General features: G+C 45.9%; 1 protein-coding gene across 2 annotated transcripts in view; it reads right to left on the reverse strand.

The window, feature by feature from the left end:
• BICC1 (BicC family RNA binding protein 1) overlaps positions 1-20,046 on the reverse strand; it is a 104,752-nt gene that overhangs the window by 15,680 nt on the left and 69,026 nt on the right. Inside the window, exons 9-17 of one of the 2 annotated variants that reach the window (XM_032949601.2) lie at positions 17,389-17,520; positions 16,687-16,906; positions 14,711-14,788; positions 13,835-13,972; positions 11,608-12,143; positions 10,738-10,837; positions 8,377-8,527; positions 6,007-6,157; positions 3,025-3,064 (exon numbers count right to left, since the gene is read on the reverse strand). In XM_032949601.2, the coding sequence (XP_032805492.2) occupies positions 3,025-3,064; positions 6,007-6,157; positions 8,377-8,527; positions 10,738-10,837; positions 11,608-12,143; positions 13,835-13,972; positions 14,711-14,788; positions 16,687-16,906; positions 17,389-17,520 (1,546 nt within the window). The remainder of the gene's footprint in view (positions 1-3,024; positions 3,065-6,006; positions 6,158-8,376; positions 8,528-10,737; positions 10,838-11,607; positions 12,144-13,834; positions 13,973-14,710; positions 14,789-16,686; positions 16,907-17,388; positions 17,521-20,046) is intronic. The other variant, XM_032949602.2, reaches the window with a different exon arrangement.

Here is a 20,046-nt window from a genome sequence, read left to right on the forward strand (position 1 = left end):
AATCAACGCTAAAGCAAGGAACAACAGTAAATAATTACAAATATTATGAGAACAGTGCAAACACTAGCTTGTTTCAGAATGTCAAAGGTCAGTCTGACCAAGGCGAAACTTCGCCCAGTACAGTAATACCCCGGTTTTACATCGGGGACGTGTTCCTGAAAGGTGCGACGAATATCTAAACTATGGAAGTCAAAATTTCTTACAAGGTAGCTGGAGGCGAAGGCTGAGAGGCGATGGACATTAGAAAAAATTGAGGATGCTGCCAGTGACGTAAGTGTGGGTTGAGGTGACGTACAATCAGGTAGCGATGTTAAAAAAGTGACGACGCATTTGGGAAATGACGTAAATGGGGAGAGATGTAAATCGAGGTACAACTGTACGTGAGTCCATTGATATTTTACATTCGCAGGATTAGATGAGTAGGCTGAGCATGCCATACTTTAAGCTGTAATTATGTCTCGAAGTGTGTGTCATCAGCAAAACCAGATATAAGAGCCATACTAAAGTTACAACTGCCGAAATTTTCTTTCCCCGCCTTAAAAATAGCCAGATTTTTGCCACGGATTTACAGTAAAAATTTACCAATGAAAATTGCAAATTGGTGCATGCCAGGTTTTCTGCTTGACACATATCAAAGTTAAACTCAACTGGTGAGTCACTTTGTTCTCAGAATTCTGGTCTTATTTTAGCTGATAATCTCATGCCCCCCTTTCAACTGTCATCATCGAGAATGCTCTCAAGAGGCAAACAGGTTGTCACACAAACGCAGGCCATCATTTCTTGATGCGATGGTAAAGCTATTCTTGGCCTTTGATTTTAGCGTATTGGTTGCAAGGGAACAATACGTGCGAGCACGAATGTTTTTCGAATGAAATAATTTGCTAAATAATGTTGAACTTTTGAATATGGGCACCACTCCAATTAAATGCCTCACTTCACTGAGCCACGGGAATCGATTTTCGTTCAACTTCTCACGTCAAATTAATCCGGAGATCTCGGCGCACGTGATCCGTTTCAATGAAACGTGATGCATCCTTTGAGGGCGCTTTGAAAGCTACAGTTGCAGAGGTAGGCAGATGCACCCGTCACGGCCTGGACGGGAGACGAGCCGGAAAAATGTCACGCGGCAGTACGCATTGTTTCGGAACCGCAACGCCAAACGAGCACCCTGAGCCATCATGGCTACGCGCGAGCGCGGGAAAGGTGACCTCACTTCGGAGGCGGTGGCGGCGCTGACGAATGCGACCGCCACCATTGCGGCATCTAGATTGGAATTTGTGCGTGGGCCGTTAAAAATGGAATCGTGCCGCCGAAAATTCTTCCTGGAGCGGGGACAATGCGGAGGTGATGCCTGTTCGACAACGCGGGGCAAATTTCACGCGCCACGGCCCAGCGGCTTAACCCCCACAATGAGGGTTCTGTAAAGAAGGGGCAGTCGCTCGGGCGGAAAGTTGCATGAAACTTATTTCGGGAGTGAGGTAGTCGTTAGCGTCTGAAAAGGATTATTGTGAAGACATGCGAGTCATCGGAATGCCTGAGGATGGTTTCCTTGCTCAGGGTGGCGACTTTGAAAGTGTGGACATAGGTATAAGACACAGACATGCAAGACAATACTGCACATGTGCATTCACTTGCGCACATACACAAAGATCCCCACCTATCGTCTTAACAGACTGTTGGAGCAAGTGCTTTTAGTGAACAACTATGAAGGCCGGCACGGCACACGGCGGGGTGGGAGGAAAGCACCATGCCTGGCTGCCTTTCTCTCCCCCAATGCTGAGCTTTACAAACCGCACCAGGTAATAATTTAAGGCTAAGTCGACCTGAGGCATGCCCAGGACCAGTTCAGATATTCACCACTGTCCGTGGTCATGTGCGGGAATCGAACTAGAGTCGCCGGGTTCGTAACGCAGTGCAATAACCCCTGCACCACACACGCTCGCATGAACACACCGGTATTTATTATCATTTATTTTTCGCTCCACCCTGTGGGCTGCTGATGAACTAAAAATACCAACTGCAACTCAAAACAATTTTCTGCTGAGAAAATAAAGAGATCTCGGTGTTGTCTGGCACATGGCCACGAAACTCGAACCCAAAACAATTATCTGCGTGGGGAATGCCGTTGGTTATGCTTTGATGCCGTGACCCGCTCGCGTCACGGTAGCTGTGCCGGCTGGAGACAGCCGTCGGGCCGGGGTGTGTGGATGACGCAGGAATGAGGGAAGTCGGCGGCGCACCTGGAATGTCTTCACTCCTAATCAGATTGTTCTCTAGTAGACGTCACCCTTTCTTTGGACTTTGTAAAAATGCTTCTTCTTGAAGTTCAGTGTGAAGTGCGGGTAGGCTCGGGGTGTGGGACGGTTGGGGGATCCGTGGGATGGATGGGGAGTCGCTGCATGTGCAGAGAGATGATAATGAGTAAAACGTGTTCAACCGGATTCCATGACCTTAAGACTGTATACTGGCCGCTCAAAACCGGCTTAACGATATCATTCAGTGGACAGGCACCCGAAAATGTAACAATGTGCACCAGCTTCGGATTTTTTTTCGCCAAGCCCGTTTAGCTGCAGTGTGATTGTTTAACTTGACCTTCCAACAACCGACCTATGTTAACCAGCCCCTTGGCTGGGTTTTCTATTGAGAATGCGGTTTCTTTTTGGCTGCCTACAGGCCCCTGGGGTGTCCCAAACGGGTCTGTCATCTCGTTATAACCACTCTTTTTTTATTCGTGTGAACATTAAGCCACTGTACACACTTCATTCACTGAATGGTTGGTAATCGCGAAAACCTTTATCCCGGTAGGAGAGGGGGGGGGGAATCACATGGACAAGAATTGAGAAACGCAGCACCAGGAATCTCTGAGGCCAACTTTTCCGAGTACAGAGCAAAGCGCAGTGATGGATGATCCCTCCACGGACAGTCGCAGTAATGTATTGCAGTGAAGGTATTTACTATCGCTCTAATTCAGAGTGATCTGCGTTGGCCACAGTCTTTGCCAAGCGCAAAGAAGCTCCATCGTACCTTTTGTCGCCATTAGCTTTTTCTGCTCGTAGTCAGCGGCCTGCAAGGTGACGGACAACATGGAGACAGATCAGTATATGTGCTCACGGGTTGGGCAAGCAATTCATTCTTCACCCTTTAACGTGCCCTGCAGCAATTCTTTAAATTGGGCTGTGATTCGATTTTGAGAATCGATCCTCTGTCGTCTCGATTGTTACCATCCATACCACTATTTTGTCTACTTCGTGAGCGTGTGTGTATAATTAGCATCCTTGTTTGCGTATAATTTGCATGAGCTTGTAAATAATGGGCTTGTCACACGCACAATGTGAAACGTCACCATGAGCCTGTAAAGCGATTTAATCGATGAATTCATGCACCGTCACATGCTAGGTGCATGTTGGTATAGCGTATGTAGTTGTGTGTACGTGCTGTATTTAATTTGACTCAACTATGTAAACTATGTATGCATGTACAACCACGGGTTTGCCTAATGTATGGTTGCACACAGACACACCCACCATGTTTATTCACAAGTTTATACAGTATGTGTACATTATATTGCCTTGGCATTGGTGTTGGGAGGCCCTCACCCAGAAATGTATAGATCAGGGCTGATGATAATGATGCCGATGATGATGATATTGACATTGGAGTGGAAACCACTGCACTCAAAACCAAGAAATCAGCGGTCAATTCCCAGCTAACATCAGAAGAGTGATATCTGACCCGGTCCTCACCACCTCTTCTTCATTACCATGCACTGACCAGCATGGCAAACTATGGTCAGACAAACCCTTTTGACCCACACAGCTTCATCCAGCAATATATTAACAAAGAGCTAAAGATTAATATTATTTTTTAAATATAAAATCTTGGATTGCGAGCATAATTCGTTCCGGAAACGTGTTTGTAATCCAAAGCACTCGTATATCAAAGCACTCGTATATGATCACGTGACGCTCGGCAGACAAAGCGTATACGTACTACTCGTATTGCAAGACCTCGCTCGTTTATCAAATTAATATTTATTTAAAAAATTTGCTCGTCTTGCAAAACACTCGCAGACCAAGTCACTCGCAATCCAAGGTTTTACTGTATATTGGTGCACACTTCGATTTATTTAATACATGTTCATTGCATAGATTTTTATTTGAACGACAGAAATAACCCAGCGCTGCAGGAGCAGTTGGGAGGGCTCACGCATTTGAGTAAGCATTACACCTACAGCCAGAGAAGTGCCGAATTTGTGCAATGCCACAACAGGTGCAATGAACATAATTGCTCCCGGAGGTGGTGGTTGCGGCGGTGATAATGGGATGTCGCACCCTGCACGCAACACTGAAACTGTTTTGTTTTAATTGAACTCGTGAGTGTGTGGAAGTGTGTGGAAGTGTGTAGCATTCCACTTGGTACTAACCAATACAATACCTGAACTAACTGAGGATGGGGGGAATGGGGGGGGGGGGGAGTTAAATGGTCATCTCTGACTTTCCTTTCAAGGGAATGTCAAGGGTCCCGATATTTCCACAAGTCTTTGGAAATTGCTGATTGCTCCCCAGGTAGGAAATTGCACATTTAGTAAGCTCTGTGTACATGGTGCCAATCATGTGCCTCTGAAAGGGTGTGTGGATTGCAATTGCCCAGTATTTGCTTGCACCCATGAATACGCATCCATTTTCTGAGTACACGTAGTACTTACATATGTGCTTGCGCCATTGGGTACCATTGTGTAGTTGTTTTGACTCTTAAAAATCTACCTCTGGTGAACAAGCTGTATTATGGGACAGCGGTGATGCAGTTGTTAGCGCATTTATGTACGAATCCGGCGACCCAAGTTTGATTCACAACCACGGATAACATCAGTGGCCAGTGATATCTGATCTGGTCCTGTCCCTGACACCCTTCAACCCTGCAATGACCAGCTTCTTAGTGCAGGATGAGCAAACACGGTGTGAGGAGGCCTTCATCTGACAATGGATTGACAAAGGGCTGTTTATGATTTCGACAAGTATAAAATGTGTGAGGATTTTGGGGCGCGATGGTGTGTGGATAAGTTTTATTGACGAAAAGTTGTTTTGCAAGTTGGCATGCTGATGCACTTTCCACCCTTGGCCTCCCCCAGAGATGTAAGCATCCAATGCGTGTAAATGCCAGGTCATGTCGACCTGACTGGGTAAGGTTCCACAATAATAATGATGATACCCTTTATCCAGAAAATCCTCAATGGGCAATTAAGAATGTCTAATGGAAGGTCCTGCATTGTGGTGTTTGGCCAATTCAATTAATGAGTGTTTGGCTTGGTGTGGTCAGAATCTGGAGAACCCGGAGAAAAGCCACCACGTTTATGAGGGGGTGACACTTAGCAAGCACTGTAATCTCCTAGTCACCTCAGAGTACCAAGCCCACAACACCTGGTATTCCCAGGCAGTTACCTATCCAAATGCCACCGTAGGCTCAACATTGGTTAGCAGCTTGCTAAGATCTCACAAGATAGGGCACTTTTACCATGGATCAGTCATGCAGCCTTTGAAAGTTTGACCTCATCCTGGAATAGAACTCGGATTCTTTGGAAGGAGACACAAGAGCATTTATGCCACATGCCCATGACAGCATGGAAGACACACGCTGCCCAGGGAGTGAAATTGTTCGTGGCCACATGAGGTTTCTAAAATTAATCTGAAGTGCTTTTGGTGAAAATGTGCAATTTTCCATTATCACGGTGGGTTTAATTAACTTTTGAATCCTTAATATTATCCGCATGTCATTGGCAATTTCAACGCCGCTTACAATCCTCACGTCCCCCATGAATTGATGTTGACTGTAGCCACCAAGCGCCTAGATTCCAACTTTTATCCTTCGGCATATCACAATCAAAGCAGTGAAGCAGCGATAGACTTACACAAACATCGGACATCATTCCCGAACAAGAGCACGGAGAGCCGTACAGTACAGTACAGCACGACCGCGGAAACCTACGCAGTAACCGACATGGTGACTCGCCTCCACAGCAGAGGAGTAGGGGGAGTGCGGCGCCAGCCTGAAGCCGTCGGCGCATGATCTCTCCGCCGCCCATTCGCTGCCCGGCGCTCTCTTGTCCGTGTGCAGATCCCTGTGATCGCCCTCTGTGCTGGACACTCGCCGCTCTTGAGCCCTGCGTTTGGGGAGCACAGGAAAGAGCCCCCCTAGTGTTGCTGGTGCTGAAGAGATGAGGCTTGATGGCACCTACCTGTGATGTGCATGCACAGCCTATTTCCTTCAGAACTGTCCAGTTTCGTTAGTCGCAGAGAGCATCTTGCTTGGCTAATGCTGTAAGATCTCTCCTTTGTCATGGACAATGTCTTTTATTTATAATCTGGTGAGCACCCATTGAGACCAAAAGTGTGTTTTTAAAGAGGATGTATGGTAAGGCCACGCCACATAATTTCGGGCACTGTGGCTGTTTAACCATACTTTACCATGCTGGTCAGTGCGAGTTGTAGGGGGAACCCAGGACCAGTTCAAATATAACTCACGCGCTAATATTAAATGTGGGCAGGAATAGAACTCTGGTCACTGGGTTAATAGCGCCGCGTGAGAACTTCTGCATAGCTGCTGCACTCCTGCTTGTATTTAAGTTTCAAGTTTATTTTGTGACCAGGTGAGAACTCAAAGACCAGGATGAGTCTCCTTTGCAAGAGAGACCTGGGTCACCAAAATAACAAAAACATAACAAAGTACGGTAATGTAGCAAACAGCAATCAGCTCAAAAGTTGTAACAGTAACACTGAATCACACGAGGAATTGGGAAATATGTAATATGTAAATTAGTGTTGAATAAAAGCTAAATATTAATTTATGTGTAGTGCAGATTAAGTCGGGCAGATTACTTCCAGGTTGATCATGGAACAAATTACAAAACTAAGCTACAGAGACATTAAACAGACCTAGATTTATGATTTTATGAATGTAACCAAACAAAGATATTTGTCAAAAGGTGTGCTAATGATGGGGGAGTTTATATTATTTTATTAATTTGTGCGTGAACACCACTACCAATGCGCTGTCCCTTCAATTGTATTTAATAACAATACTGGCGAATGGCCTTACTGCATTGTAGTCACTTCCCTGGTTAGAATCCAAGGTTCCAAACTCTTCAGTTCTTTCGGTAAAGTCACGTAGGTATAATATAAAATAAATTAAAAAATAAATCTAGATAGAATCCAAGGTGTTTACGCCATGGCTTAGATTTTGCATGCTACTCCATTGCTGTAGGTGACGTAAAAAGCTACCCAACTATGCTGGCTTGATAGTACATGTCTGCATTCGACCACAAGCATTGTGGTCGAATGCAGACATGATTCCTTGTTAAAGGTTTCAGTTTGGTGTTTTAACATCTTTACACCTGTTTTGTTGCCAGAAAAAAGGGGAAAAACCTACTATCATATTTTGGTACTGGCAAAGGAGATCCCATGATGAAGAATCAATTATGTTGCATCAGACCAAATCAGCGAACACAAATCAGATTTGAAACACGGCAGAACGAATTCTTCGGCCGTGGCTGATCATTGTCTCAACACAGCGGGTTCTCATGAGATTGTTTTCTCCGATACCAAAGTACTATGCAAACCTCCCGGTTATTACCAAAGATGTGTCCATGAAGCCATCCAGATATACAAACAAAGACACAACTTCAACCGAGAGGATGGTTTCAAATTGAGCAACCATTGGAAAGATGTCATAAACCAAGTCAAACTTTAGCTGCCTTATAACTGTACAGCCATTTCTATTGCTTTCAGTGGGTTGTATGTACTTGTGCATATCTTCCCCCGAAACCCCCTGCAGCATAACAAAAGGCGGCTTAACTCAGCCCTCCCCCCCACCCACGTCCCTTTCTGGCTCCTCCCCCCTGCTTAACCTATATATATAATCCCGGTCGTCTCAAGAGCTCCCCACTTGGTACAGCTATTCTGCTGTGACTGCTCCACCTGAAGAGACGGAAGCTTGTGTTGCCTCCGAAACGTCGTGATTTAATTTAGTTGTTTTATTTTATTTCATCTACGTGACTTTACCGAAAAAACCAAAGAGTATGATTTCACATTTGTTGGCTTCATGCCCGACTCGTGATACGGGCAAAGGTTGGGGCTTGCTGAGTCGCAGGCGGAGTCTGCAGAGGAGTGGGCAGGCCCTATGAGTAGTAGCAGAGTCAATTAATAGAGCCGAAGAGGCTGCTCCCTGTGTGGGCGGGCATATCAATATAGTGGACATGGCTGTTGAAAAAACATGGTCGGGGCTGACAAAGGGAGAGGCTGCCATCTCACCACGTTTCCTCGTTGAGCCTCCCAGAAACGTAGTAGCTTTGTGTGTGTGTGTGTGCTGTTCACCCCGACGTACTGCGCATGTGCTTGCATGTGCTGCTGCTGTTGCTGCTGGTGCTGCTGGTGCAGCACACGAGCCCGGGAGAGGCTCTGCTGCAGCTCGTGGCTGCTGGCCGAGTGGGACGGGCTGCGCGGCATCCCCACCTCCACGTACGCCTCCTCCGTCTCTGCGAAGCGTCAAGTCACATGCGCGGCATTCTCGTGAAAAGCAGGGCAGCGTGGCGTAACAGCTCGCGATGTGAACCACGTGCCAGGCTGGGACCTGTGGACCTGGGCCAGTGTATCCCTAGACGTGTAAGAGGCAGACGTAAGTCCTGACGTCATCTGATGGTGTTGCCGTGTTTGTGTTCCCGAAGGCCACCCTGTACTAGGGGTCATTAATGCCCCCTAGTACAGTGCTCGGTGATTGCTGTAATTATCGAGTGAACAGGGCAGCCTACAAGGATCCTAATACTTACACCAAATCAGTGATTAAAAGAAATGGGGAGTGGAGGGAACTAAGTACCCATGCTCCCCTTCATGGTACACATTAGAGTAAATGCAGGCAAAAACATATATGCAGTAAGCATCACTTAACATTGCACATGGACACTTGAACTTGAATTTCTGTTAACCGAGGGGGATGTAGTGCCCTTCCGTGCCCTCCCATCTTGCTGCTCTCTGCTCCGAGGGTTTGCCCTGGTTTGGAAAGACTGCTCTAACTACTGCACTGAATCTCAAGAAACCATTATCATGTATACCACTTCCACTCTGGGGAATTATCAGCGAAAGAACCCCAAGGGGAAATCTCTGAACGACAAATAGTCCTGGAGTTTCCCTTCAGGAACGCTCGCACACATTTGACCACTTGCACGCCCATGAACTCAACGCCATTCAGTTGTTGTACAGTGGCACGGAGTTACCGTCAAGCAATTGGAATCTCAGCGATGCACTAAGTGGTAGTGACATTTAGCTCGCCAACTTGCTGAGAGGACATTTCTATGTATTTTTTTTAATGACAGCTCTCCATTTCAGCTTGACAACAATGACGATGAATCAGCCAGGGCTTTGCTTGGAGACCGGGTTAATCATTCATTATTTTTTTTTACGAGACAGAAGAGTGAGTTGACAACTCTGCTGGATTATCTTCTAATGATTATAACGATGTCACCTATTTATTTAAGAAAGGACCAACGAGAGTCAAGATATTCTTAGTTCTTTCGGTAAAGTGAATATGAATTACTGCAGTCACGAAAGCTTTAAATCAAAAGAGAGTCAAGATATTTTTCAAGAAGGTTTCCGCATTGGAATGTTTGGCCAGTTCTATTTGAAGGAGTATTTTGAATGTGGGAGGAAACCAGAATAACCCATAGAAAGTCAATGCATATGAGGGCAAATCACTCAATAGTCCATAGAGAAATCACCCAATAGTCCATACAAACACACTTGCTCTACTGCCGTTTCATGGCCATTTCCCAATCAGGAGGGTTTGAAAGTTCTGAAATGTTTATGTGATTCACTAAACCTTGCCTCAAAAACACCACATTACAGGCGAGAGCCACCGATTATGAAAAAAAGAAACAAAGTATTTGGCGATGCTGCTGCATTGGCAGTGGCGCACGAGCACAGATAATAAACTCAACAAATTCGTCAATAAGATGGCAGCCCTGAAAAGAAAAGGCATATATTAGGTGATGTTTCTGGAAATTACCCTTAATCACCACACATTGAGGGGCCACTCTACCTCTCTGGCCCCTCTGCGCTGTGCCTGAAACGTCACATACTATATACTTATATATTTTTTCAAGCTGCAGTATTAATGATGAATATCAGGCTTCAGTTTGTTAATTACGAAAATGAGGCTCCAAAAATACCAATACCGAATCAGTTGGGAATTAAGGGGATTGACAAGCAGTGACATTCTCTGGCTTAATCGGTGCATATTTCCTGGGATTACATCGACCGAAAATATGGACAAAGACAATTTTAACATGCTGAAAAGAAGGATGAAGAGGGAGCACGCTTGGAATAACACTTAAAAAGCGTGAAAAGGGACACATGGAAAAAGGGAACACGGGAAAGTTAAAGACATCCTATTGACTGCGAAGAAAACTAAGTGGGCTTGGGCAGGATACTTGTCTCTCGAAGGGCTGATGGCCGATGGTCGAGACTAACAATGGAGTGGCAGCCAAAGGGGCTACGTCCTTCGTGGCTCCGTGGCAGTGGAGCGACAAAATCCGCTCACGTACAGGAACCAGATGGATTGTTGCATCGTGAGACCATGAGGGATTGGCGACAGCTTTGTGAGACATTTATCCGGCAGTGGATAGATCACGGACGACTGAGATGATGATGAGTGGATAAGCGGAGGGGATTGGAAGCGTAAGGAGCCACCCACCTCGTCGGGTGTTGGATTTGGGAGACAGCTGGCCTCGTGAGCCAGACAGCACGACACACTCCCGCTTCTGACAACCCGCCGCTCTCTCGGACGGCTGCTGCTTGTGAACGCACAGAGAGACGAAAGCCATCGTTGGCCGTGTAGCCTTCAACAGACTGTTGGGGCAAGTGCTGTTAGCGAGCACCACATCGGTCTGGAACGGTGTAAGAGAGGGTGGGGTGGCCGACACCATGACCGGGGTCGCCTTTGTCTTCCCGCCGCTGATGTTTCCACACCGCACCTGGTATGTACTAATTTAAGGCTGAGTTGACCTAGGGAAGTGTAGCACCGGTTTAGATACCACTCCTCACTGATATTAACTGTGGCCAGGAATCTAACCATTGCGCCACATGCACAAACATACACGGACATTAAACAAATGCACACACACACATTTGTTGCATCACAAGAGCAAGGGTCATTGCTACACTAGCGAATTAATATCACAGTTCGCAGTTGAAAATACGAAAAAATATTGAGGATTTTTGTAAGAACAGGATAGATCAATGGTATAATTTGGGTGGATTGGTGGTGCAGCGGTTATTGCACTGCACTAAGTTCGAGGCAACCAGGCAAATCTGAACTCAATTCCTGGCCACGGCTAGCATAAAACAATCAACAGTGAGTGATGATATCTTAACCGGTCATAGCCCCTTCCATCCTTCCAACCCACCCTTGACAAATAAAGATAGATTTGATCAAACAACCCCCATGACCCACACGACCATTGGGGAGGCAACAGATTGACAAAACGCCTGCAAACCACTTTCATTATTTTCATTCATTATGCGCTCGGCAACAGCGTTTGAAAGTGCCGTAACACTTGGGTACCTTGATGTGGCCATTGAGAGAGGTGTTCGGCGTGAGCTTCGTGGGCCCCTGCCCGCCGCCGTCTCCCGTGTCCCCGTGCGATTTCGCGCGAGCCATCCTGCAGTTGGTCACGCCGCCGCTTTCCCCGTGAGCCAGTCCCACGGCTATGGACTGAGACGGCCGAGTGGAGAGACCGAGGCTCGTCGCCGCCCCACCTTGTTCCGCCACTGCCCTGAACGTCCGCGCGCCTCCGACGCCTTGCTGCGTTGAGGGCATGCCCTGCGCCGACGCTGCCCCGGACGGCGAGTTAAAGCCCACGAGTTCGCCGGCGCCACGCGTGGCTGCCGAGCTACTGGCAGCCGCCTGCACGGAAGCCAGCGCTGCCTGGTGGTGGTGGTGGTGGAGGGCGTGCGGCGTCGGGGGGCTCAGGCCCGGAGGCGGAGAGGGCATGCGATGCGACGGTGTCCCGTAGCTGGTCATGCCGCCCCCCAGCAGCATGCCGGTGAGCGCCGCCTGCGTGGCTGGCGACAGCACCACGGGGGGCAGTGCGGGGAACCCTGTGGGTGCAGGGGCGGCAGACGCACGCCGGGATGTAGAGGCACGGAAGGTGGCCACGGAGCAATTTTCCTTGCGCTACATCCTCCACCTTTTTTTTCCCCCCCTCGGTCTCCCTCTAAACACAGGTTTCTTCTTCAAGGGAGACGTGTGCCTAAGGATGTGGCCAATTGAGACACGAAGACACATTCTGCTTCTCACAATTCAAATTCTGGTCGTTTGGGAACATTTTAAAAATGTATTTCTTATCAGGCCCCATGGTGCAAACAAGTGCAGTCTCCAACTCTTATTATCCACTCTATCTCTCTGGCCACTCTTATTTATGTGTTGTGGTGAAGAGGGGGCCATTGCCAGATACGTGGCCTGATAAGATCACAATGTTATTGATTAAGGTGAGTTTTTGTTGTTATTTGTGCTCATACACGACTGCCAACGAAGCAGCAGCATCACCAAATAATTTGCTTAATATTTTCTGACTTTGTTCAGTCTGGGTGAGACTTATGGGGAGCGGTAGTGTTGCAGTTAGCGCGCTGCGCTACAAACCCGGCGGCCCGAGTTCAATTCTCGCTCACGGCCAACTTCGGTGAAAAATATCTGAACTGGTTCTGGGCCTCCCCTAGGTCGACTCAGCCTCAAATGAGTGCCTGGTGCAGTGTGTTAACATTGCCACTAGGGAGACAAAGGCGGCCAGGCGTGATTCTGGACACCCACCCCCTCAGGTGCCGTATCAGCCTTCATAGATGTTCTGTAACAGCAATTGCCTCAACAGTCTGTTAAGGCTATATGGGGGATCTTTGTCTTTGAATCAAAATATTTATTTATATTGGAGGAATCTGATAACCTATAAAGCTATTTTTTTACTGGCGAGATAATGATTCAGCCTCTCCACAATTATGAGAATAGTTTTTCCCCTTTTTTATGGCAACAAAAAGGTGTTAAGTTGTTAAAACACCAAACTGAAACCTCTTACAAGGAATCATGTCTGCATTAACCACAATACTTGTAGTCAGAATGCAAACAAAAAACATACTCTGGTCGCCTTTTGGCGTCCTCTGTTTGAGACGAGGCTCAAAAGAAAGCTGTCTCTGGTGTGGACCAATCAGTTTCAAGGACAATGCATATATATTATCAGAGTATGTTTTTTTGTTTGCATTCTGACCACAAGCATTGTGGTCGAATGCAGAAATTATTCCTTGTAAAAGGTTTCAGTTTGGTGTTTTTACATCTTAACACCTGATTTGTTGCCAGAAAAAAAGGGAAAAACCTATTATCATATTTTGGTATTGGCAAAGGAGGTCCTATGATGAAGAATCAATTATGTTGCATCTCAATTGTAAAGTCTCATTCTTGCCATCTGTCGCGTACATTCTGTCTCATTTGTTCCATTAGCTTAAAACTGACATGCACAATTTGCATACATTACTCTGAAATCAGCTGGTGTTCAGGCGCTCGGTGGATTATGACATCACAGGATCATGAGAGATGGTGACACCTTGGGAATACCGTCTTCCAGGAGCACATTGTTCACGGCTGATTATATGATTTAATTGGAAATAATCGATCTGTACATGCGCGAGTAGATGTATGATCGGTGAATCGTTATACGCTTACAAATTCCTCTAAATATGCACGCATAGTAGCCTACACTGACGTGTACACACGCGGGTGTGTTGGCATCCATCTGTTGCAGTACCTGGGGGTGACACGGTCCACATGGGGGTGCTCTGCGGGGGGCCGGACCCCTGGGTCCCCACTGGGCTCAGCTGGGCATTGAGAATGTTCAGCAGGGCGCTGTTGGTGGCCACACTCAGGGCCCCAGGGCTCAGCATGGCTGCATCAGAACAGAAGCGATCCGAGCTGAATGATTTTTAAATGCGTTCCACACAGTGCCACAGAGTGCACAGCGCCAATGCGAGAGATGGCAACCAATTTTCACCCTTTCACCGCGAGCGTTGGTGATTTCGTATCTGAAATTGCCGCGATGAACCCATTAGAAATGTGTTGTGTTTCCCCCTCCCGCTCTTCCCTCCTCTTCCCCTTCCCAGCAAATATGGTACTCCCGATCGTTGTCCATATGGTAGGAGGGCAGTGAGCCCAAGGGCCTCCAGTCAGTCCCTATTCCAGAGTCGTCTGGCTCCGGGTCTGTTACGTGCTCATGACATGTGTTCCCCTCTCTGCTGTTTGTGTTGTGTTCTGGGTTCTTGAATAATAAAATAAAAATAGAAATGTGTTGTGTTATACTCAAGACTTAATATACCCACTTTGACACGATTCCAACGTTGCTGAAAGGGGAAACACGTTATTTCAAGTGAACACATTTTAAGCATGAGAAATGTTCTTCAATTTCAAAGGAGTTATTGCTATAAGGACAAAATAAAATATCTTGCAGCATAAGTAGAGATGTTAATACAACCTTCGCAAATAACATTTTAAAAACACGATGCGAAAAAATGAGCACGTGGGATGATGTGGGAGATATGCTAAGGGGGCTGTTACGTCCTCAACGATGGACGGCTCGGCATTCCAGAGAGCCCACTGGCTGCGGAAGCATCAAGCTCTCTGTACTTACAGGCAGCTTCGGCACAGCTCTTGAGAACAGGAGGCTGCTGTGTGCAGGCGGCCGTGGTGCTTGCGCATAGCCAGCTCTCTGGGAGACACGCAGATGGGACAAGGATGGGGTAAGGGGTTAACGCTGGTAAACGTGCCCCTCAAGAATGAGGTTAGCAGTTTGCCTGTATGCATGTATATATGTTGAACATCTTTCGCACCGTACGTAGCCAACCATACTAATTGGAGGTGCTACTTATGGAGGTTTCCACAATTGTGCTGTTTTTGCCCTCTGATGTGTTTTGGCAAAATTCATAACATCAGCTGGCCTACATCAAACGGCAGCAGCAACTGGTAACTTTACATAATCGAGGGGAGAACGTGAGATGCTCCATTCAGTTTACAAAGAAGCTCTCGGCGCGTGCAGTGAAACGTCAGACCTTTATAGTTCGCCTGCTTTCAAAATCATATATCAGTGTCTTTTTCTTAAAATGAGCAATCGCGTGGCACAAATTCCATTGGTGACCCTGAGCCGGTGGTGGAAAATCCCCACTCTCCATTTGTGGGTACCAGTCTTTCTAGGAAGTAGCAACAGCTGACGGCCAACAATGCAATACGTGTTTCATTGGCATAAAATGGACGATAGGCTGCGTTGATCCCCGAAGTAGGATTTTAACTCCGATCCTTGTTATTGCAAGCCAAGTGAACTGACCACGGAAACAGCTAGCCTGCTTTACGTACATTAATCAATTACCAATTCACTTTCCCTCATTATCTGAGATAAATAACCACCGCTGTCATTAATCATGTATTGAGGCTGTATCATTAATTTGAGACCAAGAATCAACATGTTCCAAAGATGAATCGATGATGGGTTTTATGGTGAACTATTAATTTACACTTAGCAAGCAATATCACTGAGCTATTGAATGGCACGGCTTATGTGTTATGCTTAATTAGTGTTGGCACGTCTTCAAATAATGATCTAGCAGATTTAAGTTGTGTACTTTATAACACCATCAGCAAATCAGCCATGCATGTCTGAGTTTTTCATACTGCATTCATTTCGGCTACAACAGTGGTATTTCATGCGAGTCAATAAAGGCCAAGATATGCCAACTTAGGGTAGGAACATGTCTGCACATTAAAAATATGGCTGAATAATTGCACATTTAGGTATAAACAATGTGTTTTTTTATCTAGATCAAATGTAAAACAGCTGTACCCATGTGTGTGTGTGGTGGGACTGGTAGTTTAGTGGTTAGCACACTGCATGACACACCCCGCTCACAACCAACAACAATGACGAATATTTGAGTCCTGGACCTCCCCAAGGTTGACCCAGCCTTAAATGAGTACCTAGGTGTGGTGCTTACACATGAGTACTGGGGAAACAAGCGGAGCTGAGAGTGGTGCTTGCCACTCACTCCCTCGCGTGTCGTGCCGGCCATCATAGGTGCTACTCGCTAACAGCACTTGCCCCAACAGAGTCTGTTAAAGGCTATACGATGAATCTTTGTTCAGCTGGGTTTCCACCTCTGAGGTAGAAAGAAAAAAAACTAGGACAAATTGTGGGAAGTATAATATCTCACAATACTGAAAGAGGGGAGAACTACAAATGTATTGTTTTGATTGGTGTATTATTATTATTAACTTATAAATAACGGGACTCTTTAATGGTCAGGCGAGACTTACAGATTCCCTCAGACAGCTACCTCAAAAAGAGGACTATCCTGGGAAAACCAGGTGCCAACCGTATCGTGTGAAGGTTACGATACTAGAGGTCAGAACTATTCTTTATGCTTCTTTCCTAATACTGCTTAACTTTGGAATTACCTTCCATCGCTTCTTCTATCAATTAAAAAAAACACAATAATTGCCATCTATTACAATTTGAAGTGCCCTTTTTGACTGGCTGCTTGATGTTTTGGACCTCTGGGCCTGTGCTCAGCAACGGTAATAATAAAACAATATTAATACATATTAGCATTGACCTACCAATCGTGGACAGCCCCAGTCCAGCTGAGGCGAGGATGTCCAGGCCTGAGGCCTGCAGTGGGTATGTTGCATTCGTTGCCAGGGTGACCGGGCAGCTCATCTTGGGGTTGAGAAGGCCATTGGCCGGGACGGGGATGCCATTGTTCTCCAGGCCTAGCAGCAGACGGCGAGCCTCGTAGACGTTGCCCGCATTCCGCTCCATGCTCTTCACAATCACCGACTGAGGCCACACACCGCACATTTATTTTTAATGCTCCCCAATTCGGGTTTAAAGGGTTTTTGTCATAGCCCTGTCCATCTGTCCATCTGTAACCCAGGGGGGGCACTATAACTATCTCCAGAAAAAAATATGTGATATGAGTCAACTTGTAGCATAAAGTTCTGCTGCCATTTGAAACTTATCCTCATAAGAACCGGCCAAATTGATCAAATGGCTGCCCAGATATCTCGAGACAGAAACCTGAGCAAAATGAAAATTTTCAAATATGCAATACTCAGCCATTTTACCATGAACACCTAACACAGCTATTCCTCTTTGCAAAAATCAGCCATTGCCGAAAGCGCCGGGCCACTGTATTTATTCTCCGTTGTAAGGCAGTGTTAATGGCGAAGCAGATGAGGTGCGTTTCTGTACCGCGCTTGCGCAACGCTGCTCGCGCTGTCAAGCGTTCGTGCCGATGCTGTGCGCCGTGTGATACTCGCCTTGCTCGGTTGCTTGGGCTTGGGTTTGATGCTGATGAAGACGTCAAGGTGCTCCATCAGCTGCGCCATGTTGTGCGATGAGATCTCCGCGTCCTCCTTCATGTCGAACATGAGCACCAGCGGCAGGCAGCCCTGCGCCGTCGCGACAACAGAGGAGGGCACAGCCGGGACTTATTTTCTCACCGAATACTTTCTGGGTCACTTGTAGACTAGAATTGGCAGCACGTGACTAACAGCCACAGCCATGGCGGGAGTTACACTGGGTGTGCTTTGCCCGTATGTTCTTGGTTGCCAACCCGGATAGACGCAGCAGATGTTAAGCCCTGGACACAGCCACATTATTTCCTTAACTCGCTCTCTCATTTGTTTGGTTGTTCGTTCCTCTGTCTGCTATTTTCTGAGCATCTTTATTGCCTTTTGAGAGAACTCGACAGAGACGGTGAGATGTTACATATCTATGAAAGGGATTCTAGATGCCGCAGGTGAAGGGTGAAATGATGCTTCAGCATTATAGGATATTTATAAATTTGCCAACATTAACCACTGGGGCACGAGATAGTCTTCACTTGCATGTGCTGCATTGTCTTTAATGTCGTTTTTGAGTGTATGATGTACTTTGGTAAATGCCTACAGCATGTGGCTGTGAAAATGGAATCTTTGAGCCCATGCTGCCTGGCTGAGTGACGTCCATGGCAATGAATGTGCGTTTCTGCTTTTTATGTACTCGCCAGAATTAAAGTGTGCATTTATCCAGGGATTATGGAGTATCTGATGGAATACACCACTGTGGTAGAACGCTCTTGATCATGACCTAGGTGATAGCATGGGGCTACGTGGCACACTGTTATAGATTCAAGATAGATTAAACAGGACCTTATCTGCAGGCACACAAAAAACATTCACTTCTTCTGGCACCCGCATCAATTTTTTTGTTCACAGCATTTTCATTCGATATCGGAGGTGACGTTTTTGTCCCTACAGAATCATTGCATGTGATGTCCCTTTGATTGGATTATTAAGGCCAACCAAGTACCAACACACATTTCTTGCACACCCTATCTGCTGCCTTTTTTCTCTCTCAGTAATCCGAGTTCCTTTTAATGGTTTCGACTCGTGTTATTTTTTTTAACAAGCTTGAGAGCATTGTAAATGCATATGGTGGTCACGTGACATGCATGTGAGGCACGATGCGAGTTTGTACCTTCCTACCAATTGTGAGTGCACCTTGGTGTTTGTTTTAATTTTCTTTCTCGGTTTGTGGGAGCAATTTTTCAAGTGGCAGTCACAGTAGAGAGCAAGGGGTTAACTCTGGCTCATGGCCAGTGGACCAAGCCAATCGAATATATTCCCAAAATGGTCGTCGTTATTGCCCTGTTCGCCCGTGAGCCCAAGGTTCACGATGTAATTTTGTGAAGATAAATATTGCATTTGATGCCTACCAGGCCATGAAATGGCCCATGGACTTGACCAGAGCTCTCAATTTTTATTTTTTCAAAAATAACATCCCGAGGCAGAAACTATTTAATATCTCATCAGGGAATTATGCATTTTGTGATGTTGCCGCACTATGCTATCAGTGGCTGCGATACATTTTATCCACATTTACGAGAGCTTTTCCCATTTGCCTGATTACCGGAAGACAGATATTCCAGGCTAATTACTTGACTAATTGGTCTTCTTTGAGTTAAAATACGGTACAGTCATTCCTCATTGTATAGAATTTCAATATACGTAATTTCGTGAAAATCTAACTTATAAATTCGGGAAGGAATTAGATATATGTTATGTTAAATTTGCATTTACAGAATTTTGAAACTCTAAATGATAAAAAAAAAAATTGGAGAGAAAATCGAACAATTTAGAAAATGTTTTCTGCATTCTAATTGTGATATTATTACATCTTGGGGTTTCCGTAGGAATGCATCTCCAATTATATAAAACAGAAGTCAATTGAAAAATAGGGTTTGATATACAGAATCCCGCTTTATGGACTGTTTTTCAGGAATGCTTCTGTTCCGGATATTGAGGGTTGCCTGTATATCTAAATCAATATGCCAGTGGCTTCCCACCTCAGTACCTAAAGGCCAGTGGCTGATTGCATATCGGGGTGGTTGCCCTTGATTGTTTTAATTGATAAACAATGGTAAATCACACTTCAAGGAGAGTTATGCAACCAGCCACAGGACTTATGCATCAGTTTTATTCAGCTGGTTTACTTTGACATAAACCAGTGGGAAGATGAGAGCTGCCTGCAAGACAAACTGATGGCTCAACTTACCACTGTGAAATTCAGTCTGTGAGTGGAATTTAGTTCAGCTCTCTGATGTGAAGCTTCTTCAGAACCTGAATTCATCCGTGCAGCACGACTCACAAAAAAACTATGGAGTGGAACTGATATTCTTTGTGTGGCAGAGTATGGAATTTATCGTTATGAGATGTTCCTCAAAATGTAATGGACGTGTGTTGATGCTGATGAGTTTCATAAACAATTATAATGGCAGCTACACCAACACATTCAGACGAGGAACATTTTTTGCTGTGAGAAATTACCAAATACATCCATGGATATAAATTCAGGTCTCACCATTGTTGGTGAACATCTCCTTGGAGAAGAGAAGAAGTGGCATTGATTTTGTTGGGATTTTGGATGACAGCCAC

This window comes from Petromyzon marinus, chromosome 8 (genome assembly GCF_048934315.1).
Source record: "Petromyzon marinus isolate PM22_M1 ecotype Great Lakes invasive population chromosome 8, UKy_Petmar_22M1.pri1.0, whole genome shotgun sequence".
NCBI lineage: Eukaryota > Metazoa > Chordata > Hyperoartia > Petromyzontiformes > Petromyzontidae > Petromyzon > Petromyzon marinus.